Source organism: Protopterus annectens, chromosome 9.part0, assembly GCF_019279795.1.
Source record: "Protopterus annectens isolate FY-2018-M chromosome 9.part0, PAN1.0, whole genome shotgun sequence".
Taxonomy (NCBI): Eukaryota; Metazoa; Chordata; order Ceratodontiformes; family Protopteridae; genus Protopterus; species Protopterus annectens.
In genome coordinates, this window is record NC_056743.1 from 866,806,173 (window position 1) to 866,833,521 (window position 27,349).

General features: G+C 40.7%; 1 protein-coding gene across 2 annotated transcripts in view; it reads right to left on the minus strand.

Moving 5' to 3' along the window:
* Positions 1-27,349, minus strand: part of OS9 (OS9 endoplasmic reticulum lectin) — a 1,402,051-nt gene that overhangs the window by 70,324 nt on the left and 1,304,378 nt on the right. For both annotated transcript variants that reach the window (XM_044083591.1, XM_044083590.1), the window contains one exon: positions 16,428-16,540. In XM_044083591.1, the coding sequence (XP_043939526.1) occupies positions 16,428-16,540 (113 nt within the window). The remainder of the gene's footprint in view (positions 1-16,427; positions 16,541-27,349) is intronic.

The following is a 27,349-nucleotide window of genomic DNA, read 5'->3' on the forward strand; positions in this document are numbered from 1 at the left end:
TGGCTCACTGGAGTATATTCCTTTCGACAGTGGAACCAAAGGAAGCCCTGTCCCTGGAGGCCTTATCTACTTTGTAATGAGTAATGAAGGTATGTGGCTTAGACCAAGTGGCAGCTGCACATATCGTGTCCAATGGCAGTCTATGCTAGCAATTGGGGCGATGTACGGGTCAATATCATTTTGAGAAGCCCAGAAAGCAAACCACTTCCATTTGCTGGAGTATAACTTTCTGGTTTAAGTTTTATGTGAGGATACAAGGATATGCTGCACCTCCAAGGAAAGATTGTGGGACATGGCTATGTTCGAAATTGGAGCAGCCAAGCTGTCAATCTGAGGGAATGAAGTGAAGGATGAAGAGCCCCTGATGAATGTGTCAGCAGATCTGGAACTGGGTCCAGAATCCAAGGTTCCTCTAGTTGGTAGACTCGAAGGAAGGGGAACCAAATCTGTCGAGGCCAATGCGGGGCTATCAGGATTACAGTCCTCCCAAAAGCTTGGGCTTTCTGCAAACATTTTGGAATCAGGGGAATGGGTGGAAATGCATATGAGTCCTAGGGGCCAAACTTGTACGACAGAATCCCTTGGGTTTTCCCCTGGTGGGGGATTCAGGACAAAGTAGCTTATGCATTTGGCATTCATGGGGGATGCAAACAGATCGCAGCACGGCTGGCCCCATCTGTGGAAAATCATCTCCGCTGTGTAGTCTTTGAGTAACCACTCGTGTGGCATCAGAATGGCTTTGCTTAGTTTGTCCACGATCACGGTGGATTTCCACTGGATGTGTGCCACTATCAGAAAACACCCGGTGGATATCGCCCATTGCCATACTCTTAAGGCTTCTCGACACAGGGGGTAAGACTTGGTTCCCCCCTTGCTTGTTGATCTACCAGACTACTGATGCTGTTGGTCTGAATCGCAATGTTTCCCAGAGGAAGAGAGTCTTGGAAGTACTGCAACACAAAAAGTACTGCTCTCATCTCCAGGACATTGATGTGCAATTGTGACTCTGTCTCTGATCAGGTGCCTTGGGCTGTTCTTCACTGAAAAATCCCCACCCTATCAGAGAAGCGTCCATAGTCACCATGGCTGATGGAGGGGAAAGAACAAATGGATGACCTACTGTTACATGATGGCTGGTCACCCACCAGTGAAGATCCTTTTTGCATGATGACATCAGAAGTTGTTGGTAAGACCACTGGGTGAAGAGTAACCATTGAAGTATTCTCATGTGCTTACGCCCTAGAGGAACTGCTATGAGAGTTGCTGCCACCGTACCTAGTAGTTTAAACAATTGAGAGGTTGGTACTTTTTTGTGTGTTAGAATGTCTGATGCTCTTTGTCGGAGTATGACTATTCTTTCCAGTGGCAATTTTACCATGGAGGTGGTGATGTCTAAATCTGCTCCAATAAAGGAGATGCGCTGTGATGGTGACAACACAGACTTGTCGAAATTTATAGTTATTCCTAACTGAGAACACACATTTAGAGTCGATGGAGCCGATGGCACTAGAAAGTACAGTTTTGTACCTACCATAAATGTAGATGTTCGAGGATCCACATTGCTGCAGTCCTAACCATTGGGTAGTCCGCTGTCCAGTCGGCCCGAATACCAAAGTATATGGCTGACGTCGGTCAAGGCGCATTAGACTGATGTCAGGACGTCAGGGTACTAATGCGCATGACCGACGTCATATCCTCAGTCTTTTCTTGCCCCAGATGTCAGAAGACCCTAAAAAGACAAGGCCTAAACCAAAAACACCAAAAAACCCTGCACCAAACATATATACAATATATACAAATTTACAAGAATATAGCCCAACCCACACCACCACCCCTAAACACAGAGGGGAAGGAGGGAGGGTAAATTGGACTGCAGCAATGTGGATCCTCGAACATCTACATTTATGGTAGGTACAAAACTGTACTATGTTCTTCATTCCACATTGCTGCAGTCCTAACCATTGGGTAGAATCCCAAAGCAGAGGTAAGGGAGGCTGGCAAATCATAAGGAAGCAGGAGCTGTCAACATGCCTTGCAAAATAGCTGTGGCAAAACCAGCCCTAGATTTAGAGTAGAGAGGAAGGTGGTAATGCTTAGAGAAAGTATGCACTGAACTCCAAGTAGCTGCCTCCAAAATATCCTTAGTTGCCACCCCCCTTAGAAATGCTGTAGAAGTGGCAGTAGCCCTAGTGGAATGAGGCCTAATCCCAGCTGGAATCTCCTTGCCATGATGGGAATAACAAAATGAAATGCAAAACCCAATCCACTTAGAAATAGTTTGCTTAGACACAGGCTTGCCCTGAGAACTCAAAGCAAAAGAAACAAACAACTGCTGAGACTGCCTGAAATCCTTAGTCCTGCTTAAATAATAACGTAACTGCCTATGTACATCCAAAGTGTGCAAAATCTTTTCTCCCTTATTTTGGGGATCTGCATAGAAAGTAGGCAAATGAATAGTTTGGTTTAAAGCCACACTAGAAACCACCTTAGGCATAAAGGAAGGATTAGTGCGTAATGATACCCTATCCTTATGGAAAATCAAAAGGGCACTACTGCCATAAGGGCCTGGAACTTAGAAACCCTTCTTGCAGAAGTAATAGCCAACAAAAAGGAGTCTTCCATGACAAGTATTTCAATTCAGCAGTAGCCGCAGGCTCAAAAGGTTGTAGAGTAAGTTTTTCCAACACAAAATTGAGATCCCAAGCAGGAGTAGGAGCTCTACGTGGGGTCTTATATTCTTTGCCCCTCTAAGAAACTGCTTGAACAAAGGATGCGAAAACAATGGTGGGTCACAATCATAGTGAGCTGAAATTGCTGCAGCATGAATCTTAATGGAAGAGAAGGACAAACCTTTGTCCAATAACTCAGTAAGATATTGAAGAGCCACACTCAAATTAGGCTCAGAAATCTCCAAATTCTTTGCTGCACTCCAAAATAAAAATCTCTTCCATTTTTCTGCGTACACTTTCCTTGTACTAGGTCTTCTGGCTTCCATAATCACATTTAAAACTTGTTGAGGAAGTTGAGACCTGCTGTGTTTCAAAACAGAATATGCCAGGCTGTTAGATGAAGAGAGTGAAGTTTGACATTGAGCAGGTGACCGTCCTTCTGAGATAACAGGTGTGGAATCAAAGGTAAAGGCCATGGAGGCTTCCTTACCAGACTCCTTAGTAGTGGGTACCAGTGTTGCGAGGCCAATCTGGAGCTATTAAAATCATCCTTGGCTTGTCTTGTCTGACCTTTAGGAGCACCTTTGGGAGAAGAGGCAGAGGTGGAAAGGCATACACATGAAGATTTTTCCAACTGAAAGAAAGAGCATCCACTTTCCAAGCTGTGTGATGAAACCCCTTTGTGCAAAACTTTGGCAGCTGGTGGTTTAGTGGAGAAGCGAACAGATCTATGTCTGGAGTTCCCCATGACACTGTCAATTTCTGAAATACATGAAGATCCAGTTTCCACTCGTGGGGATCCATGATTTGTCTGCTTAACACATCTGCTAAGGAGTTCTGTGCTCCCGGCAGAAACCTTGCCTGAAGACTTAGTTGCAAGCTGAGCGCAGTCTCCTATAAAATCATTGCTTGCCTGCATAGAGGTTAAGAATGTGTTCCCCCTTGTTTGTTGATGTACCACATGACAGTTGTGTTGTCTGTTAGAATCAACACCTGCCCCGGAAGCAGCAACTCCTTGAAAGCCATTAATGCAAACTGGACTGCTAACATCTCCTTCATGTTGATATGTAGATGCAGTAGTCTGGCAGGCCACTTGTCTTGTATCCACTTTCCATTTAGATGAGCTCCCCAAGCAATGTCCGAGGCATCTGTCGTTAAAATCTGACTCGCCTCTGGCCGGGTCACAGAGAGTCCCTTGTTTAGGTGACATTCCTGAGCCCACCACAAAAATTCTTTTTGGATGCAAGGTATTATTTGAATGACAGTGTCCAAATCCTGGCAGTGCTGTGTCCATACATTTTGAGATACCATTGCAGCTTCCTCATATGCAGTTTGGCATTGGGAAGCACCAGAATACAAGATGCCATGAACCCTAAGGCTTGAAGGACTGTCCTTGCAGTCAGCCCGGACTGAAGAGATAGTTGGTGGAAATAACTGGAAAGATTCTTTTGTTTGTCCGGGGTTAAAAAGGCCATCTGGGCTGCTGTATTCAGTCTCACACCCAGAAAGCACATGTCTTGAGAGGGTACTAGACTGGACTTTATTTCGTTCACAGAATACCCTAGGCATCTTAGCACTGCTATGACATATTCCAGATGCTGTAGAAGGTCTTCCTTTTCTTGAGCCAGAATCAGGCAGTCGTCCAAGTAAGGATAGATTTGAATTCCTTTTAGCCTGAAGTAAGCTATCACTGGAGCCAGAACCTTTGTGAATACTCTGGGCAGTAGATAAGCCAAAGGGCAATGCAGAGAACTGATAATGAGAATTTCCAGCTCGAAAACGCAGATACTTTCTGCAACTTAGTCTGATAGGCACATGAAGGTAAGCTTCCTTGAGATCTAAAGTTACCATCCAGTGATCTTTGCCCAGCAGAGGTAAAAGCTGTTGTAACGTCAACATTTTGAACTTGGGAATGTCCAGATAAGTGTTGAGGATAGACAAATCCAAAATTGGTCTCCACGTGTTCCCCTTCTTTGGTACTAGGAACAGGCGAGAATAAAATCCTAGGCCTCTTTCTGGTACAGGTACTGGCTGAATGGCCCCTATTTGGAGTAACAGAGAAATTTGCTTGTGAGCCTCTTTTCTTTGTGGAGGAGGAACGTCTGGCATGCCTTTGAAAGGGGGCAAGGTATGGAAATAAAACCTGTAACCGTGGTGAATGATATCCAAAACCCATCTGTCTTGAGTAATTAAATCCCAATTTTCTTTGAAAAGAGACAGCCTTCCTCCCAAAGGAGCTGCCAGGCGGGAATGTACTGGCAGCTGAAAAGGCAGGTCATTGGGTCTGTTTACGAAAGGACTGACCCCTGCCCTCACCAGAAGTCTGAGCAGGAGAACTCCCTGTTCTAGGCCTAAAAGAACCTTGAGCTCTGCCCCTACCCGTCTAGACCTACCCCTAGACTGGGAATCATAAGCAGGATATGTCCATCCCTTAGTAGGCCAATTTCTGCTAAACTTTGGAGGTTGCACCTGCAAAAAATCTTTAACAGTCTGCATAGACTTAGCCTTGTCCTCCATTTTCTTTAAAACTGCTTCCACAGGCGAACCAAACAACACATCAGACTGTAAAGGAGCATCTAAAATCCTTGTCTTAACATGCTCAGCTAAATTCTGATCCCTCAACCAGGCGTGCCTGCGAAGAACAGAACCAGTGGCAGCCACCCTCGAGGAGGCCTGCACAGCATCAAAACCACATTGCAAAGAATGCTTACCCACTTGTTCAGACACATGAACTAAATCATGCAACTCTTTACATTCAATACCTTCCGCCAGAGCATCCACCTTAGATTTCAATTGTGTAAGGAGATAATTTTGATATTTTAGCATGTGAAACTGACAATTCAACGCCCTCATGGCTAAAGTGGAAGAAGTATACACTTTCTTTCCCCATCTATCCAAAGCCCTTGCCTCTTTATCAGAGGAACAGGATTTTTAACAACAGAGGCCTTAACACCTTTAGGCCCCTGAGAAACAGTTTCTGGGTCTGCCCTAGGACTCTTAAAAAGATACTTATGAGCTTCAGGCACCCTATAGTACCTATCAGGTTTAACAGGGGCAGGAGGCAAAGAATCAGGGTTCAGGGAAGCCTCTGCAAAAACATCTTCCACCACATTCAACACAGGAGGTATAGCTAAGGGCCTATGCTGGGGTAAAACAAGAATTCCTAAGCCTCTTCCTGGAATCAGAGAAATCTTGGCCTTCCCATTTAAAATGCTCCCTCATGGAATGCAGAGTCTCTGAAAATGAGAAATCCTCAGGAGGAGAAGCTGAAGGAGTGGAATCATCCACATCAGAATCAGAATAAGGAGGATACTCCTGCACGTCTTCAACCGAAGACTCAGAAGCCTCAGAACACTGTTCAAAACTCTCAAACTCAGGCTCCACCCTAGGCCTCTTATCAGGAGGGGGCATAGAACCTCTAATCATAGTAATCAAATCCTCTGCCATTTTAAGCATATGTTTCCTAGGCACAGAACCTGAAGTGCTAGGAGAAGCCCCCACTGAAGCTAAACTTGGCCTACCCCTCAAAGAAGTCTTGGAAACAGAAGGAGAGGCTCTAACCACCTTAGGAATAGAGGGAAGAACAGCTACCTGAGAAGCCCCCTCAGCCTGGCCTACCTCCTGAGAGGGCACGTCCTGTAACAGTAAAGTCTCTGCCTGAGACTCCAAAGAAACTCCTGGCAAAACCTCTGGCTCCACTGAGCCTTCTAAAGAACCGACGTCCGGGACTGCGGTTCTTCAACTCTAGGCTTAGCTGCTTTGTCCTTGCGCTTTTGGAAGCAGGCGTCGGAGCATCCAACGGCATTTTATAGTTACAACGCTTCCCAAACACTAACCTGGCACAGTCTAACCTTCTCTTAATAGTGCGTTTGTTAAATCTAGCACAAGAGCGGCATCCAACAACGTCGTGCTCAGGCCCTAAGCAAGGTATACACAAAGTATGATAATCCCTATGAGGTATCTGTTTCCCACAAGAAATACAGTTATTCACTTTTTCTGACATCCGTTTAAATACTGAGGCAAGAAAAAACCAAAATGTTCCCCAACGGGGTACTTAGCCAACTTTGATTCGGTCTGAAACTCCGACTTCAGAAAATTTCAGAACGCCAACCTGCACTCGCAAAACTGCTTCTGCATCGGACCATGCGGCAAAAAAGACTGAGGATATGACGTCGGTCATGCGCATTAGTACCCTGACGTCCTGACATCAGTCTAATGCGCCTTGACCGACGTCAGCCATATACTTTGGTATTCGGGCCGACTGGACAGCGGACTACCCAATGGTTAGGACTGCAGCAATGTGGAATGAAGAACATCAGGACTTGGCTCAGAGGGTTAGACAATCATCAGTTCCACCTCCTCCGGCTTCGAAGGCCCTGCTCAGCTCGTCGGAGTAGACACGGTAGGTAAGGCAGTCTTCGGCTCCGAAACTGGTAGGGCCGGAGCTAACAACAATTTGGCTAGTGCCGGATTCTCGAGGAGCCTCTGCACAACTCTGTCCACAACCACATCGGAGAGGCTCCTTGAAGAACGAGACAAAGGGATAGATGAAGTCACCAACTTTAAAACAGGTGATTTCAAAGTTGTCGGAGTATGACTATTCTTTCCAGTGGCAATTTTACCATGGAGGTGGTGATGTCTAAATCTGCTCCAATAAAGGAGATGCGCTGTGATGGTGACAGCACAGACTTGTTGAAATTTATAGTTATTCCTAACTGAGAACACAAATTTAGAGTCGATGGAGCCGATGGCACTAGAACAGGACTTGGCTCAGAGGGTTAGACAATCATCAGTTCCACCTCCTCCGGCTTCGAAGGCCCTGCTCAGCTTGTCGGAGTAGACACGGTAGGTAAGGCAGTCTTCGGCTCCGAAACTGGTAGGGCCGGAGCTAACAACAATTTGGCTAGTGCCGGATTCTCGAGGAGCCTCTGCACCACTCTGTCCACAACCACATCGGAGAGGCTCCTCGAAGAACGAGACAAAGGGATAGATGAAGTCACCAACTTTAAAACAGGTGATTTCAAAGTTTCGGAGACTGGCTCCAATACTGGGGACCTGCTCCGAAAAACAAGCTCAGTGCTCAGTTCTGAGGAGTGTGGAACCGGCGACCACACCTTCTCAGCAAATTTCGGAGCAGAAGTCTTCAGCTCTGAAGAAGCTTTCAAAGATTTGGATCCTTTCGAAGATTTTGAAGTCTGGTCGGCCTAGTCAAGAGATTCCTGGAATTCAGGTTTTAACAAACCCCTTTCCACTAGTTTTCTCCTGCGTTCCAACAAGACCCTGCTGCTAAATGAATAACAAATGGAGCAGTCCTCCTGAAGATGGACTGCCCCCAGACAGTGCACACAACTTACAAGAAAGATCAGTAATCGACATTTTTTGTCCGCACTTGAGGCATTTCTTGAACCCTGACTTTTGTCTCTCTTTTTCTTTCTGATCAGCCATAATGCAATGAAAAACACTATACATCTGTGTGTGTGTGTGTTTGTATGTATATATATATATATATATATATATATATATATATATATATATATATATATATATATACACACACACATATATATCTATATATATATATATATGTGTATATCTATCTATATCCATATATATATATATATATATATATATATATATATATATCTATATCTATATATATATATATATATATATATATATGTATATCTATATATATGTATATCTATATATATATATATATATATATATATATATATATATATCTATATATATCTATATATGTAGATATATATATATCTATATATATCTATATATGTAGATATATATATCTATATATATCTATATATGTAGATATATATATATATATATATATATATATATATATATATATATATATATGTATATAAACTGCCTAGACAACAAACACCACTCTAAGACAAACAGAAACAGTATCTAAGCAGTTGAAGAATCTAGAAAACACACACTAGGAAAAAACAGCTAAAGCTTCAAACAGCTATAACAGCTACAATTATAAAGTTAACACTTTTAACAGGACAGGGTTAAACTAAAATGCGGCCAATGAAAGGCCTAAGAGCAGCTGCTCTATAAAGATGAAAATTTGTCAAAAAAAAGAGTAGAGACAGTGCCTAAACAATAAGCTAAGGCTAACTAGCCAAGAAACACACTTTTTAACACAAAATCTAAAGCTAAATATCTATAAATTTCAAAACATAAAATACTGGCCCGAGCTCCACTCTCGACCTCCGATCTGTTGTAGCGGCAAACTAGATCTGAGGTGAGGCAGAGAGCATCATGGGATAGGGACTTGGCCTTGAGCTACTCGAAAATCTCGAGCTTGTAAAAGCGGCCGACTCGGAGCCAGGGGATCGGCTCCGAACCCATTTGTAAGAATGACCGGCGAGACTGAACAACTTCACATTTATTACTGATCATGAGCTGGGTATAAATTAAATTTTTGAAGGGGAGTAAGATTAAGGGTGTTGCTAACTGCTCTATATTTGGACTCAGCTGGAATTTCTCCTTGTATTTCGTCCCAGTATTTAGAGAATAGAACCAACTGTTGATATTTAATGCTTATTAAAAGCTTGTATGTATGGGATAGCATTTTGTTTCTAAGGGAGAGGGATTTGATAATTAATTCAGTTAGACTTGCATCTTGCTCACTTACATTAGTGTTGGCAAATTTTTGTTTTATTAATGAATTACGTTGTCTTAACATGGGATCATATCTATTTGGGGTTCCAAAGAGCCCTTTAACATCCGCAAAGTTCTTAGGATGGTAAATTGCCATACTGTGACGTTTTTAATTAAAGGAAAACTAGACAGGTATAACATACTATTGTTAATCTTTATATTTGGATTTAGGTGAACTGGTTGAACAACAAGGAGAGTATATCTTGTAAATTGACTGATCGCATCAATGCTTGAAAGATGTAATTTTTTTTTTAACGCAGGCAGAATTTTTGATTTGTAGTCATTATCTATCATTAAGAAAGGACTGCGGTGGTGGTGCTGCGGTAGCATTGTCGCCTCACAGTAAGACGTTGTCCGGTTCGATTCTCAGCTAGAGCATCTTCTGTGTGGTGACATGCGTGAATGGGCGTACCTTCGTTGAAGGCTGTGCATCAGGGCCGGCAACTTGGCACGTAAAATATCTACTGCCAATCATTAGTGGACCGGAGTTCCGCTGTGGCGACCCCTAACCGGGAAAAGCCGAAAGACACAACATCTATCATTAAGAAAGGGATAGAACTAGGGTTCACTTCGATTGAGTGAATATAGTTGCACCAGATTTTGACCCAAATTGGGGTCCACAAATCATTCGATGAATCATAATTTGCAATTTGGAGTAAACAGCTTGAGTTTATTATATTATAATAGAGATTAAAGTCAGGAAGGCTCAGTCCACCTTTTTCTTTTTGAAGGATTAACTTTTTATATGAGATTCTACTTGATTTAGGGAACCAAATGAATTTTGAGATTGTGGTTTCCATTTTACTGAAGACGTTTTGAGGTATATTTAAATTAATGGAGTTTAGATGGAATAATATTCTGGGTAGAATGTTCATTTTTACAATGGTGGATTTCGATAGTAAGGATTGATTAAAATTTTTCCATCTAGATAACTCATTGTTTATTTGTTCCCAGACTTTACTAAGGTTTGCTTTCATTAAATCCTGTGTGAGTGCATAAAGTTTATTCCTAGATATTTGACGAAGTATGACAGGAATGTCAGATGGGGGGGAAGTAGGATTCGAAAAGTTTATGGGGATTTAGAGGGAAAATAGATGATTTTGTGGGATTTAGTTTATAATTAGCAGCATTGGAAAAAGGGTTATTGAATTTCTAATTTTGTGAAGATTGCTATCCGGGAGCTCAAAATAAATGTTTCAGTCATCTGCAAATGCTGAAAGTTTTATTTCTGTATTGAAATCTCTTGGTATATGGTGATAGGTTTTTTGGTTGATAAATAGTAGGAGAGGTTCAAGATATATATTAAAAAGATATGGTGAGAGGGGGCATCCTAGTCTAGTTCTATTAGTGATTTTAACAGAGTGGGATAATGTTTTATTGATATATAGGGAGGTAGTAGCATTGCTGTATAGCATTTTTATAGTGTTAATCATAAAGTCAGGGAAGTTGAAATATTGCATGGTTAAATATAAGAAATTTAGGTCCACATTGTTGAAAGCTTTAGTTGTATCCAGGGCAAGTGTGCATCTTGGTTGGTTATCATTCTTTAGAAACATTCTTATTGTGTCCATAGTGAGGGTATTATCGCATAATTGTCTGCTTCATGAAATCTAGTTGCTCAGGGGAAATAATTCCAGAACTTTTTGCATTCTAGCAGCTAGGACAGACGTCAGAATTTTTATATAGATATTGATTAGAGCAATGGGTCTGTAACTGAGAGGGTTAAGCTTATCGGAATTAGGTTTCAAGATGATAATTGTTTTACAGTTCAAATATTTATCAGTGATCCCCTTATCAGTAATGTAGTTATATAGTTTGAGAAGAGGTCTAATAAGTTGATGATTGAGAGTTTGGTAAAATTCCCCTGTAAAGCCATCTGGTCCTGACGCCTTGTTGGGTTTGAGCTTTTTTATAGCTGTCTTTAATTCACTCAGTGTTATTGGATTGGTTAAAAGGTCATGCTGTGCATGGCTTAATTTGGGGAAAGAAATCTCATCGAGGAAGCCATTACAAATGTCCTTGTGAGTTTGATTTTTGGGGTTGAGGAACTCTGTAGAACTTGTCTGGCCTTTTTGGTGCAGTAGATTGAGAATCAGGTGTAGAAGATTTGGCCTGAAATGCACCCAGGTAAGCCTCTAGCACTGGGGGGGGGGGGACTGGAAGAAGTGCAGGAGTGTCCATCTCTAATACACTGTAGTACAGCTTTTGCACCTCTGACACCTGTTTAGATTCCCATCTGAAATGCTTCATCAAGCTTTGCAAAATCTCTCAAAGCAATCCTCTTCCAAGGGGGAATCCAGAGACAAATCTCCCTCATCTGATGAAATCTGTTTAGGGGAATGCAACTGGGAAGAGTCGTCGAAAAAGTGGTCAAAATCCCACTCTGATTCCTAAGAAGAGGAAGCATCCAAAGCCTGTTTCTGTGGTGTGGTTTGAGAAGGCTGGGTCACAAAGGAAGGAGGCTTCAGGGACATAACTGTCTTAAATAACCCCTGAGAAAAAATTATCCATTCTTTCTCTGTATGCAGAAGGGCACATCAAATGCTTAAGTTTTTGTCTTTGCTACTTAAGGGTGATATCTGCCTGAAAAAGCTTAGGAGGTTCTGAGCATTGGAGCATTTCTATAGGAGTACCAGGAATCTCTGCCTGCACAAGGAGTGGGCCCTCTGAGATAATGAGGCATGACTCTTACAAGGATTCTCTAGTCTTTAAGATCTCAGGAGCCATACCAGCCTCCAAGTGGGTTTGCAGTAGAAGGCTCAAGAGATGATTGGCATACCGCAAGTTCGACCATCTCAGCAGGTACGTTCAATTTGGAGACTATGTAAGACAAATCCTCTCTGGGTCTTAATTTTTTTTTCTGGGTGGAAGGCAGACATCTGGGCCTTCTGACACACTGCAGTGGGACAGTGTTTTAAGTTTTGGGTCTCAAGGAAGGTATTAAGAGAGAGAGTCTAAACCAGACAGTTTTAGGAACAAATGACTGACAAAGCAGGTTTTGTAGAAATGTTCAGGGCCTAGACAGAAAAGGTACTTAGTGTCCAAGTCTTTGTATGGAATTTGCCTACCACACTCACACTTACTCCTCCTAGGTGACATCTAATAACAGTACGAAAACAGTCAGGTTTAGAAAGGAGGGATTCCCCAACAGGGCAATTATCTGAATCAGACAAGGGAAGCTACAGCACCAAACGGCCAAATGATAACAGTCCATCAGGTGCAGCGACCTGCATTCGAGCTGGCAGTAAGACAGTCTGAGGACCTTGTGCATACATTCAATTATATATACTCCTACACCGATGAGCCAAGATCGTCTGGATGTATGCCACCAGAAGGTAAAGCCTTGGCATCCCAGCCGGATGTCAGCAAACTACAACCCATCTGTTACGAATACTGCAACAGTGATTTCAGTCAAGACATCCACTACTTTCCAGCTATGAGTTACTTCATCCATTATACCTACTCTTCAGACTCCCTTCACTAAATGATACCTGACTACAACTGCTTTGCTCTGATACCTAGACTCAGAATTAACCCTCCACCCCATCAGAGAACATATTTACTATTTACAATGAATTCAAATTGACTCAATCATCCCCTTAGCAAATCAAAATGTCAAATGCACTAACCACTCTACGTAAATCTCATCTTCATTCCCAAACACCTTCCTTCAAGAATCATCTGAACCATTACTCACCAGACGATACCTACACTATTCATTAGCTTCCTTCTTCCCTTGCTATACAAATGTCAAATGGTGCACATACTGATGCTCTAACAGTTGTGCTGATACTCAAGTCAACTAAAGTTTGAGACTTTTAAACCTGGACACAACTGTAAACATGGCTGTTTCATCCAAAACAATTTAGGATTAAAGTGTAATGCAAGTCAGTCACCACTGCGAACAATGTGGGATTTTCAACTTGGTGCTAATGTGCATTACCCTTCCCAGTTTCCATTTATTTAAATATACAAGAAATTGACCAACTGATAGATTCTTTAAAAAAAATCAACAGTAAAACTATCTAATTTTACATCAACACTAGTCTACTCAAGACACACATTATGTATACTGCAGGTACCTTCACTAATACATTTGTTACACAAACTTAGCAGCATTCACAGAAAAAGGAATATAGTTTTCCACTCTGTAAATCTTTACACCTTTGGGTTCAGCATTTTTCTTGGAGTTTCCAAAGGTACTTCCTACAATAAAGACACTAGTCAAAAATTTTCGTACTGATTGACCTTACAGTTTCAGAAGTACAGCTGAACTGTACTTCCCCACACAAGTAAGTGTCATTGCTTCTCTTGATAAGGATCCATAAATGAGTAGACCTTTATACATCAAAAGACACAGTAAGAACATATCGGTTAACTGCAAGCACTTTTTTGCTGTACTGATAAATTGTCAAAAACTGCACTTTTAATGCACAGTTTTTCCAAAGCTGCAACCATCCACAAGACTACTACCAAATCTGGAATACTTATCCACCCCCCAACCCACCAAAGTACAAAATCCTTTATCAATTTTCACTTAAACATCAATAAGTCAGAATATTACATGATAGAATAAAAACATTAGCAATGAAGCTGTACAGAAATTTATTCTGTGTATATTTCTGCATAACTGTAGCTAAGCTGTCAGGCAACCTTGGCAATCTTATTTGGTGCCCAGTCCAAAAGAAAAACAAAGGGTCTTTGTATGAACTTTTGCAAGGAACTGTACTACAGTTTCATTTGTGAAACTGTAGCAAGGAACTTTAATATAAACACACCAAATGACCTTGTCAACAAAGCAGCCAACTTAGCTGCTTAAATGCTTTTACTGCTACAGGCAGTACAAAAACAAGGCAGAATGGACTATGTCTCCCCTAATTGCTTATGTCTCTCACCCAACTCTTGTTAAGCCTCTGTTTAAGAAATATATGAAAGCATAAAAAAGTGTGACACAAATGCTATTAAAACAATTCTACAGAAAATACATCTTTACACTACTATGCCATACAGGCAATAATCCACACTACATTACTTATGTCTACTGTCTGTACAGCCCAATGTTGAAAACAATTCAAGCCTGTTCATTTTATAAGCAGTACTAAGTAAATTCATATTCAAATAACACTAAAAAGAATTAAGCAACAATTGTCATATTATTCAGGGAAAAAAGTACTCAGGGCCAGGTTTCTGTCCTAGTAAAATATTATATCCACATACTAAGAGGTAGACTCAGATGTGTGCTGAACCAACTGTGGATGGCATCACACACACACCCCGTGAAAATTGCACACTTGCTAGGAGACAGGTTTGGTGAAAATTTCACCCCCCATCCCCTCCCAAGTATACCACAAACCATGTCTTCACCATCTTCTCCTCCCTGCATCTCCAAAGAGCAAGTCATCAATGCTCTCTCAAAGGCTAAGAACACAACCTCCATGGGACCAGATGGCATTCCGGGCTACATTCTTAATGTTCTAAAACAACAGCTAGCTACTCTATTCAACCACAGCCTAAGTACTCGCTTTGTCCCCAATGAACGTAAAGCAGTGACTGTTACCCCCCCTCCAGAAAGGTGGCTTGGCAACAGACACTGCTAACCATAGACCCATAAGTTTAACCAATCTTATCTGTAAGGCACTGGAACAAATCATGGACCTCATAAAAAAGGATATAGGTGACGTCCAAACCCTGGATCTGTCCCAGTTCAGTTTTGTCAAAGGGAAGGTCATGCCTGCTAAACCTGGTGGACTTCGAGAACGTGACTAGAGTCAAAGACGAGGGTAAAGCCATGTACACAGCCTATCTTGACTTGGCCAAGGCCTTCAACACTATCCCATATTCGGACATCATCAATGACAAAGTAAACCAGTTGAATATCAACCCCTGTGTTGGCAGGTGGGTTGCAAACTGGATCAGAGATGGACAACATTCAAAGTGGGAGACTTTACCTCTACCAGCAGACATGTCAACAGTGGGGTCCCACAAGGGACAATGCTGGCCCCCTCGTTTGGTATATACTTCTCAGAAGTCCAGACCAAAACAGATGACTGCAAATTATGTATCACTGAATCCCCTAGCGATGACAGCGTAATTCACAAGGGGCTTACACAGACCAATCACTGGTGCTAAAGCTAGGGTCTTAAATTAAATGCTAAAAAATGCATCATCATTTCCTTCAGTAAAAACAATGTCCCTGCTGAATATAAAATAAACAATAATACTCTAAATACCAACTCAGAAGTGACAGACCTAAGAACACAAGTTGACTGCGACCTCAACTTTGACCACCATGTGTGTACTATGGTGAGGAAGGCATTCTGTGTCGCTCACCTGATTAGCAAAGACATCCTCTCAACAGCAAAACAGGTTATAACTTCCCTGTACTCATCACTCATCAGGCCTATTATTGAACATAATGCTTCCTTTGGTATATACCGTACCAGACACCTGCAGCAACCTGAGACACCTCAGAGATTTCTAAATAAAAATTCAGGGTCTCCAGCAAATATTTTATATGGACAAACTGAAGTCATTGTCACTGTACTCAGTAGCGTACAGACTACTTAGAGGTGACTTGTGTCTGGTTTACAGGGTTATCTCTGACCCAAATCCAATGGAAATGCTGTACATCCATAAGTCAAAATGGGATGAGAGTCACCCATTCCAGTGACCTTAATCTAGCCCATGACACAAACAGGACCCGCTGGAGAGACAGATGCATCTCTCAGAGGTTATCACTCCTCTGGAATACGCTTCCAAATCCATATCAAGCACAGTACCTCCGTAACCCTGTTTAGGCACAACTTGGATGACTGCATAGGAAACTGTACATTTCTGTCAGGGATTGCCCCAGCTTCTCTTCTGGACATGGGTAGTCCTTGCTAGAAAAACCCTGGCTATAGACAATATCTCTCACCTAATATTACATTGGGATTTAACAGCTAGGCTTGTAATGACCCTCAGGTTAATAGCCTAGTAAACTCCTATGAACCTACTAACCTATAATTCATATGATTGCCATATGAACACACATACATACATACATATATAATGGATTATACATACCAATAAATTAATTAAAAGTTCCTTGAATGACTTTGTCTCCTCATCAGATAGCCAGTGAAAATCTTCTTCATCTCCAAATGAACCAGTTGTTATGATCTTTACTTCAATTTTACCTAAATACAAAAGCAATACATTCAGGATTATTTCAAGACAAAGCACAAGACAACTATGCTAAATCTGCAAATTTACTGCCTTATAGATATTAATTTTAAGCTGTGTGTTTAGCAGTTTCATAAATAACATTCAAGCTAGATATAAAAAACAGACCTGACAAAAAAGCAATTACAGACAGACAAGCTCTTAAACATACCAGCTGACGCACAATGGGAATTCCTCAAGTCCTACAACGGTGTTCATTCTTTCCACCAGTCAAAATCTCAGAGTCTACTTGGAAAGCTCCTGTACTTGAAATGGACAAAGTCTGGTGTGGGTTCATGTCGTAAAGTCACATGACTAGACCCCAGGCTTGTCAGTTCGACCTACTCACTAGAAAGTACACTTCCTGAAAATCAAAAACTTGACAACTACGTTGACAGCAAGCAATAGTGTATGTGCTTGTCTGACTTACTTGAAAACTCCAACAGCCAAAGTCCAAGTGCAGGTATATGGTGGGATGGCATTTATGCCTGCCTTTAATGGTTTTACAACTAGAATGTCTCCAAATCAGTAAACCACCAGAGTGGAAGGAGATGAAAAATGTCTCAATGATCAATGTTTAGAACAACCCCCCCCCCCCCCCGTAGATGTAGAGACAATATTTTTTGGTGAAAGTGTGCATGAACAGCAAGTCTCCCCAGATCAAATGGCTTGCATTATGATTTTATGTCACCCTTGTGATCTAATTTTTACTGGCCCGGCCCCCCCCCTCCAGTGCCCCACTTCCATGCTGGGCCTACTGGCCTGTCTCCTACCACCTCCCCCAGACTTATTCTAGCATCAACTGGGGCCAGTCATGGATCCTAAGAATGTTCCAAGGGGTTCTTTCATATGCCCTGCTCACCCGCTCAGGCTCCTTGATTCACCCGAGGGCAAATCCAATCTTTGGACCATGCCTCTCCTAATAGAGAGTCAACAATGAACATCCTCCCTCCCAGGATGGGCATTGCCCATCCTTCCCTGCTGCTCAGTCAGTCGTCCAAGCCACTAACTGAACCTGGGTTGACTTGGCCATAGGGATATTCCCTGTATGCATGGTGACATTCTTGAACCAAACAGTGGAAGCAGCCATATCTCTAATGGAGTAGCCTTTGACCTCAGCATTTTCCAACAGAGATGGGCATCAACAAAAGAGGATGCTGTGGACAAATCACTTGGAATAAATGTTTGGCAAATGTGAGCCATTTCCTCCCAAAAGCGAAGAAAATAAACAGCTGGTTTGGCCTTCCTAAACTCAGGCACCCACATCAGGTAAAACTTGACCAGGCAATGAAAGTGCAAAAGGTTCTCTATGGTCTTGAGTCATTTCCAGTGAAGAAAAATGACAGCTGAAGGATATGTTCAGGTACCATTTTCACAAGAACACACCGATTGTCTTGAGCTTTGTGAAAGGCTGGATGTGATTACCTACACATAAGTTACTGCACTTCCAAGATACTTCAAAGTGATGGCTACTCAACAAAATCCTCCAAAGCATGAAATTCAATACAGCAAAACCAGCAGGTTCAAAGAGGAAATTGGCAAACCTGTCAGTTGTGAATTGTATGTTATGCACTTTGATGGAATTCACACATACAAACTACAGTTCCGCAAGTCCTACTTACCTGTGGGTAACAGGAAGTGTTCGAATTTCACAGTGCCTCAATGGCATAGGGGTTCTTTGTCAGCCCAAATCCCACACTGGCAATTTTCCAAAGCTCAGAATTCCCTCCTCTGACTCAGTGTGATAGGGGATTGGTTAAGCCACGTCCAGCAAGGGAAGCCTAACCCTGTGAAAGAAACTCAGTCCTTCCTGCTTTTAGTGTGAAAGACGAAGTACCAAGAAGGCCAATAAGCAAGAATTGCCTGAAACCAACTATTCTGACACCATAAAACTACATACAAAATAACTGGGGATGGTGGCTGGGTGCTACCACTGATGCAGTATGAAATTTGAACATCTGATGTTACAGGTAACTTGAACTTGCCCACCTGTACTATGTTCATTATTCATACTGCCTCAATGGCACATGTGTTGATTCCCAAGGTTTACACTACCTAGGAGAAAGTAGCAGTCCCTGCAGAAGGGTCTTTGCAAAACCTGCTCTGGAACTTAGAACGTTAAGAAACTAGTTTGTAGCCCTTTGTAAAGGTATGAACAGACGATCAGGCTTATTGCATCTAGAATGCTTTTAGAGTCCACTCGTTTCCAAAATGCCACCAAAGAGGATAAGACTCTTGTGAAATGTGAATTACCCTTGCCCAAAACAGATTTACCATAGTGGGAGTAACAAAACCATCAGCAGAGGACAACTAATGAGCAACTGTTTGCTTAGAGACAAGAAATAAACAGCCTTTAAACTTTCATGAAGGACTTTGCTCTGTCATGGTAATACCTGAGCTACCTGTGCACATCTAAGGTTATGTAGAATCTTCTCCCCCTTGTTTTTAGGTTCTAGAGAAAAAGGGGACATTGATGGCTTGATTGAGAGTGAATTCAGAAACAGTTTTGGTATGAAAGAAGGATTAGAACATTAAACAATCCTGTCCTTGTGGAAAATCAGAGAAGGCTGGCCCACTGAGAGAGCTTCCAGCTCCCTTCCAAGACTTGCCTTGCAGATGTCAAAGCAATAAGCAAAATAGACTTCCAAGTGATGAACCTGAAATCAGCCAGAATGGCAAGTTCAAAAGGAGATGCCAAGAACAAAATTGAGATCCCAAGGAGAGGAAGTTGTTTTTGAGGGGGTCTAAGTGCAACACTTCTTTCAAAAACTGTTTGATTACAGAAATAGAAGAAAGAGTGCAATCCATGAGCAGACAAGCTGAGATGGCTGCATAAGCCATCACTGAGCAGTTTAAGAAAATATTATAAAACCAGAGGGTAAACACCAGATCAAGCCATCTGATACTGGTTAGGAAACGCCTAGAAAACCTCTTCCACTGGTAAACATAAGATTTTCTAGCTACAGGTTTTCTTGCCACCTTCAATACCTGCCGCACATCCTCATGGAACAAATGCCCAAAACGTATCAAGATAAAATAATCCAGGCTGTGAGTAGCAATGGCTCTAAGGTGGAGTGCACCAGTCATCCCTGACACTATTTGAGCAGATCCCAATTGTAATGAAGCTTGTGGTAATTGCTCTTGGCCAATTCCATTAAAAGGGGGAATCAACTCTGCCCAGGCAAAAAGGGGGTTACCACAATGACTTTAGGGAATGCTTTCTCAACTTCAGAAGTACTAAAGTCCTTTGGGTATCAATGGAAATGGTGGAAATGCATAAAGGAAGATTCCTGTCAGAGAGAACGAGAATGCTTCTGTCCTCCACGCATGGCTGCAAGGATGTTTCAAAAATAATTTTTCCCATCTGTTTTGAAAGGAGGTGAACAGCACTATTTGAAGTGTTCCCCAAATATGGACCCAAATCCAGGCAAACCTCTGTCCTGATTTTCCACTCGTGAGGAGCCATCCAGGATATACTTTGTCTGCCACTAGGTTTTGCTCTGATGGTATGTTTAAATATTATGATGTCAGAGAATGCTGTAAGTTTATCTCCCAGGCCATCACTGCCAACTGGAAAAAAGGGAATGAACTTGTACTCCCTTGTTTGTTCAGGTACCACATGCCAGTGGTGATGTTTGTGATCAACAAAAGGGGACATGGAGACCATAAGTGGTGAAGAACTTTTAACATCTGAATCACTGCTAACATTTCCTTGATGTTTACATGTTTTGTAACATCCAAAGGAATCCATTTGTTTTGCACTAAAAGCAATACAACTCCCCTGGACAATGTTCCCCATACAACATCTGGCAAGTCCACCTGGACTGATTGAACTAGGATCTGGAAGGAGAAGGGTCTGTGTGAATACAAAACACCTGATCCCTCCACCTGTAACTCTCATTTCATAAAATCCAGCACTGCTACCTGGAACTCCAAGAAAAGTACGTGCTGGGTCCAACGATTTCTTAAGTACCAATGAATCTTTCTCATGTGGAGTTTAGTTGATGGTGTCATGAGGATCACAGGTGCCATGACGCATGACCAGTTTTGAGAAAACCTCTGCAGATGCAGCTTCTTGACAGAAATCCCTGAAAATGTTCAGAACAGTCAGGACTTTTTCTTCTGGAAGAAAGACTATATGTTTTTCTGTGCTCATCATACACTCCAGGAAGTCTATTCTTTGTGAAGGTGAGACAGGAATTTTGTAGGTACAACTTGATGCTGGGAGCAACTGGAATGTGATAAGTATCCTTCAGACAAAAAGTCACTATGAAACAGTGGCCCAGAAGAAGGGGTAGGATTTTGTGAGGTGAACATTTTGAATTTGGGTACTTTCAGAAAGGTATTTAGTTACAACAAATCTAACACTGGTCTCCATGATGGCTCCTTTTAGGTACCAAAAAAATTCAGATGCAAAATCCTTTTCCTTTTTGTGGTGCAGGAACTTGTTCTATAACCTCTGCTTGCAATTCGTGAAGGAGTACAAGAGAAAAGAAATACATCTGGTCTGGACGAAGCTGGAGGATTTTCTGTCCTGTTCTAAAAGTATCCTCACTGAATTATTCTCAGCACCCACTTGTCTGATACTATATGTGGCCAGGCTGCTGAGAGAAAGCCTAGGGGAAGGGAAAAGGGGAGGAGAGGAAGGGACAGGATGCCCCGAGTCTTGGCATAGTTGTTCTTCAGCTGGGGAATGATCTTTTTTGGGAAAGGAACCTCTTATTTGGTTTGGAAGTATTCTCCTCCTGAAACTTCCTCTTGGTACCCTGACTTTTGTTGGGCTGGGATTTTTGTTTGTTCTGCCCTTTGAAGTTGGACACGTTGTTAGAGGAGAACCTAAGAATATGAAACATATTAGACACACCATGCACCAATTTACTTCCATCATCGAACTGTTTGAAAATCTGGGTAGAGAGCAGGACCAAACTAATTCAGAACTCAAAGGATCATTCAAAATCTCTTTTTTAAATCCCCTGAAAAATTCTTATGTAACTAAAAGTACCTTTCTCAATAAAACAGAAGTGGCTGCATTTCTAGTAATATCTGCAACCTTCCAAGGCACTCCTCAAAGCATGTTTCAAAATCTGAGTCATATGAATGAGATGGTTTCTAATGTTAATACATCTGTTCAGCAGGCAAATATACAGCAAGGTCACCTAAACTGTAAGCACATTGCAAAATAAATTTCCATATGAAGCCCTTATAAAAATTCTAAAGAATAAACTATTAACACCGAGCCAACTAATCTGTCTGAGATTCTAACTACTTGCCAATTTTATACAGCAGTGAAGGGCTAGAAGAAGCAAAGGCTCTTTTGTTAGAGTTGGCAGCTGGGACAGCTGACTGAGCAGAGAAATACATAATCAGAGTACACCTTGTATTTCCTTATAGTGTTGTCATGAACTGGTTCACTAGACAAAGCACTTTTACATGCAGTTTTATAGACATCTTCTAAATCCAGTAACACAGGCGAAGCAGACAAAAAAATTGGAATCTCATCCTCAATAAGTTCATAAACACTGCCAATCTACGGCCAGACAGCTTCCAAATACTTCTTGAAACCTAGCTTGCATCTACGTAACGGTGAACACTTGGGTTTTTGAACTTGTTCACTTCCTGAATAATCTGACTGGATAGACTCAAAAGTGTTAATTACTGTCTGCATTTAACTCCGCATTAAAATTTGATGCAGTAGACGGATAACTACAGACGGTAGCCCCATACTTGTTTTGAATAGCATCACAGTCTCTGGGATTAACTGACTGTAAAACACTCACCTACAGAAACCACATCAGCCCTATACATGATAACTTGCTTGTCTCTCCTGTGGTGTACTGTTTCTCTCTGAATTGTACTACACAACAAAATATCTAGGGGGCAGAGAACTATCTCTGGTAAGGGGTTCTCTTATCCTGTACCTCTCCTGCACCGGGTACTGGAACAGCTCTGAAGGGCTGGGTCTTACCTTGTACCATAGAGGGCTGTGGGCTCACACTAGTGGGTGACTAAGTGGTCTGCATGCTGGCTTAAGGCAACAACAGATTCACAAACCACAGGCTGTAGCATGCTTTTCTTGAGTATTTTTTTTTCTTTGTGTGCAGAACTAGATTTGACGGGGGACAGCTGTATCAGAATCCATCAAGTCAGGAGGAAAAAAACAGCCAGAATAATACACTAACACTGTTAAGGGCTGATTACTGACAGCAATAATAGAAAATATAAACTATGTCTCCATACAGCAAATAGAGCTAAACTACACAAAATATAGCAGAAGCAGTTTAAATTTTACTAAACCTTGTTTTGTAGCTGACATAGTATAGTAAACAGCGTGCAGTGACCAAAAATCAAATATATGGCATTGTATCAAATGGAAACCTTTTACAGCAGCATAAACAATCACTTATTTAGAGAGTCCTTTTTTTTTTTTTTTCAAACATACCTTTACTGAATTATCACTTATGACCAAGGCAAATTGATATTCACATAAACGTAATCAAACTATATTAACAAACATTATACTTTACATATATTGTTTTATATCATATAACCAAAGCAATATTGCATAAATTATTCACTTCTTGCTGTTTTTTTTAAACAGGAAACCTATTTATTAAACCATCACTTACTACACACGCAATCATACATTTATACAAATGAAAACAAATCACACCAACACAATCTTAGCTGCAAGCATTTTAAATCACAAACCATACTCATACACAGTCCCAGTTGCACATACATCATTTATAATCTACCCAATCTTTCTCACTCAAACATTACAAATCTCATTTAAGTCCTGCCACATTTTAGACCTCATTTCTCCACTGTATGTATTGTTCCCACAATTCCCATTTTTCCCTATGTAATTTGCTCCTAACCTTTCTAAAAATCTCAATTCCAGTTGTTTTATCTCGGTTACTATATTCATTACTTCAGTATAGTTGGTTTAGATTTTGATTTCCATTTTCTAGAAACTACTTTTTTGGCAGCAACCATTATTACACGCAGCAAGGCCTTACTATGTCTAGGCAATTCGGATTCTGTATCACAGCTCAGAAAAATCATTTCCCTCATATGACCAATCTGCCCACCCAGCATCTCCAACTGTGCATCCTGCAGGGAATCCTTAAAGTCTGCCAACTCAACGCACCCCCAGAAAATATGTTCCCAATTACTTTTATCTTCCCCTTCACACCAACACTTACTGTCTTGCCTGAGGAAAAATTCTATGGCGTCTACTTGGGGTATAAAACTATCTATGTATACATTTCCAGGCAAAAATTCAAAATCTTCTAGATGTTGTTGCATAGTTGGGAGGTGTACATATATCCTCCCATTGTTTCTTTGTGAATTGCTTAAAAAATCTCTCTTCCCAATCCTTTCTAACTCTGATTGATTCTTATAGTTATGTAATATTTTATATGCCCTACTAATTATTTCTTTAATGGCAGCTTCTGTTCTAGATTCTATTAAAAACTCTACCACTGTTGGGCTTTCATTTAGGACCCCCCTATTTCTTTCTTTTCCTATACTCTGATATCAATCCCTGACAGGGAAGGCAATCTCTAACCTGCAGTCCAAATAAATTCTTGGCGTCGTCCCATTCTATCATCTTTCTCTCTCTAGTTACTTGCTCCCAATAACTTGGTTCCTTTGCCAGTTTTCTCCAAAAAAAATTCAGGCTCCCTCTTGCCCATCATCTGAATCCCCAATTGCAGTCATCCCTATTGGCAAAATCACCTTTCTCCACTCCAGTGTTGGTTTAGTTCTTAGAATACTTTCTGCTACTTTATGGATATAATATTCTGCAGGATTGTTATTCTCCTTACATGCCTGCTCCATAATTACACTCTCTCCTTGAGCTTCCCCTGTGTTTCATCATCATCCCTTTCCACTTGGAATTATAGTTTTCTGCTTGTGCTATATATAGGAGCCTTAACTGTGTAGCTCTGAAATACACCTTCAGATTGGGTAATCCCAATCTGCCCTGTTCTGCTGGAAGAATCATCTTATCCCACTTAACTCTTGCCATCTTTCCCTCTCAGATAAAGTCCTTCAGCTCATTATTAATTGCTACCCACAACTTCACCTCTGGTTGATAAAAATATGCCTGACCTGTATACAAGACTAAAGGGACAAAAACATTTTAACTGCTTGTATCTTACTATCCATATAACAAAGCTTCCATTTTCTCATTTTTTGTATTATCTTTTGTTTAGTCTCTCCCAGATATACTTAGCCGCCTTACTAGAATCATTTTCAATCCATACTCCTAAAAATTTCATTTTATTGTTGTTGTTGTTGTGCCTTTGTCCCCATAAATATGGGTATTCCTGAACCAGTTCATGTGTGGGTACATAAAGTACCACTACTACCTTTGTTTTAGCTTCATTAATTTTGTATCCCAAAAAGATTTGAAATGGTCGCAAAATGTTCCACGACACTGTAATGTCTTTCTCTGGTTTTGTCAGGTACAAAATAATATCATCTGCAAATAAAGCCAGCTTTTCTTGACTACCATACCAATTAAATCCTTGAATTTCTGAGTCCCTTATTTTCTTCTAAATATAATGCAAATAAAGGGAAAGAGGACATCCCCTGCCTGGTTCCTCTGCTCAAGCAGAATTTATCACAGAGGACCCCACCCATTTTAATTTTCACCTTTCCCTCACATATTCTCCTAATTAACCTTATATTTTTTTTCAGGAAATGCAAATGCTTCCATTGCTCTGATTATAAAGTACCAGCTTACTCTGTCAAATGCTTTCTCTGCATCAAGACCCAACAACGATGGTATTTTCTTACATTCTGCTTCCCTCTGGATCATCAATGTTCTGTCAAAATTGTCAAATGCTTGCCTCCCCTCCAAAAAACCACACTGATCCCATACCTATTAGTTTTGCCATTATTTCAGCCATTATAGACATGAATACTTTATAATCATGGTTTAGTATTGAAACGGGCCTGTATGAAGCTGGATCTGATGGATCTTTACCCTCTTTAGGTATTACAGCTACCACTGCTTTCTTCCATGATAGCAGTATTTCTGTTAAGAAACTATTAAACAAAACCTTCCAGATCTTTATCAGTTTTTTTCCTCCTATCTTCCAAACTTCCACAGGAATACCATCTGTTCCTGGGGACTTTCCTGTAGATTGGGTGTACATCTCAATTTTTATCTCATCTCCTCCTACCCTTGTTAATAATTGAGCCTCATCTGCCTCTAACCTTGGCATATTTAATTCTTCCACAAACATTTCTATTTGTAACTTTGTGATTTTTCATACTTCTCTCCTTTATAGACTCACAAAATTTCCAAAATATTTCTAAACACCTCTACTGGATCTCGTTACCTTCTTTGTTATAGGCTCCCAAGTCTGGCGACAACCCTTTCTACTTCCTGTTGCCTGAGTTGTCGTACTAAAAGCTTTTGTGCTCTAGTGTTATCAAAAAATAGTCACTTAACAGCAATCTTTCTATGCTTGTGCATATTATCGATGTAATCCCTTATTTTCTGCCTAGCATTCTGCAGTTGATCCTCTTGTTTTGTGAGATTCCCCCTATTCTGCAATACTTTAACATTTGTCAGTCCCTCTAAATAATTCTTGTTACTTCTTAACCATAGCTATCTTTCTTTTATTTCTACACTATTTTTAAACTCCACCTTAATTTTATCCCACTCCCTAGCTATATTTTCAGAAGAAATTTCTATCTTCTCTAACAGCTCCTGAATAACCTCCACTACCCATTCATTAAAGTCTTCTCTTTTCAATGGATAGGTGGGAAAGTGCCAATGTCAATGTCATTTTTTTATTTCATTTCTCTGTGTTTTTATTTTAACTATTATTGGTGCATGATCTGAAATAGCTATTGGGTGGATATTAACACCTTCAGTTAAATGTACATGTCCCTGTGAAATGTAAATTCTGTGTAACCCAACAAGTTTTTATATCTTGGGGAATAAGTAAATTCACTCCAAACTCCTATTACTAAATTCACATCTTCCATGCCAAATATTTTCATAAATTTCTTCAAAAACCTACTCTCCTTTGTTATATTTTCCCTTCTGGGCCCCCAAGACACATATTCACTGCTGCAAATCAAATTCCAGTCCCCACCTATAAATAATATTCCTTGGTGAAAACTGATTATTTCGCACAGAATTTTCTTAAGCTCCATTGTAGCAGTTTTAGGAGGAATATAAATAAATGCCAGGGTAATTCTCCTCCCTTGCCAGTAGCCCCTTAGCATTATAAATCTGCCACTATTATCTTTTTTTCTTCTATCACTACTGGAGCTCCTCTTGCAATTAATAAGTACTCCTCTTCTTTTGTCCACATATTCCGCTGAATAACCATACTGAAAATCTTTATTTATCAAATTCATATATTAATCTGCCACTATTATCTTTTTTTCTTCTATCACTACTGGAGCTCCTCTTGCAATTAATAAGTACTCCTCTTCTTTTGTCCACATATTCCGCTGAATAACCATACTGAAAATCTTTATTTATCAAATTCATATATTCAGTCCTAAGTGTGTCTTCTGTAACATAGCGATTTGCAGTCTACATTTTTAATATAGTTCACTACTCTTTCTTGTTTGTATCTGTGAGACCATTTACATTTAAAATCATTAAAGAAATCATCATTGCATTAAAAGGTTATTATTACCATCTTTTATATAAAACACATTTTTGTTAAATGTCCAGTTCCAGTTTTTGTTACATGCATTCAATGTTTGGCAGGTTGAACTTTTATACAGTTTTTTCTTGTCAAATACAT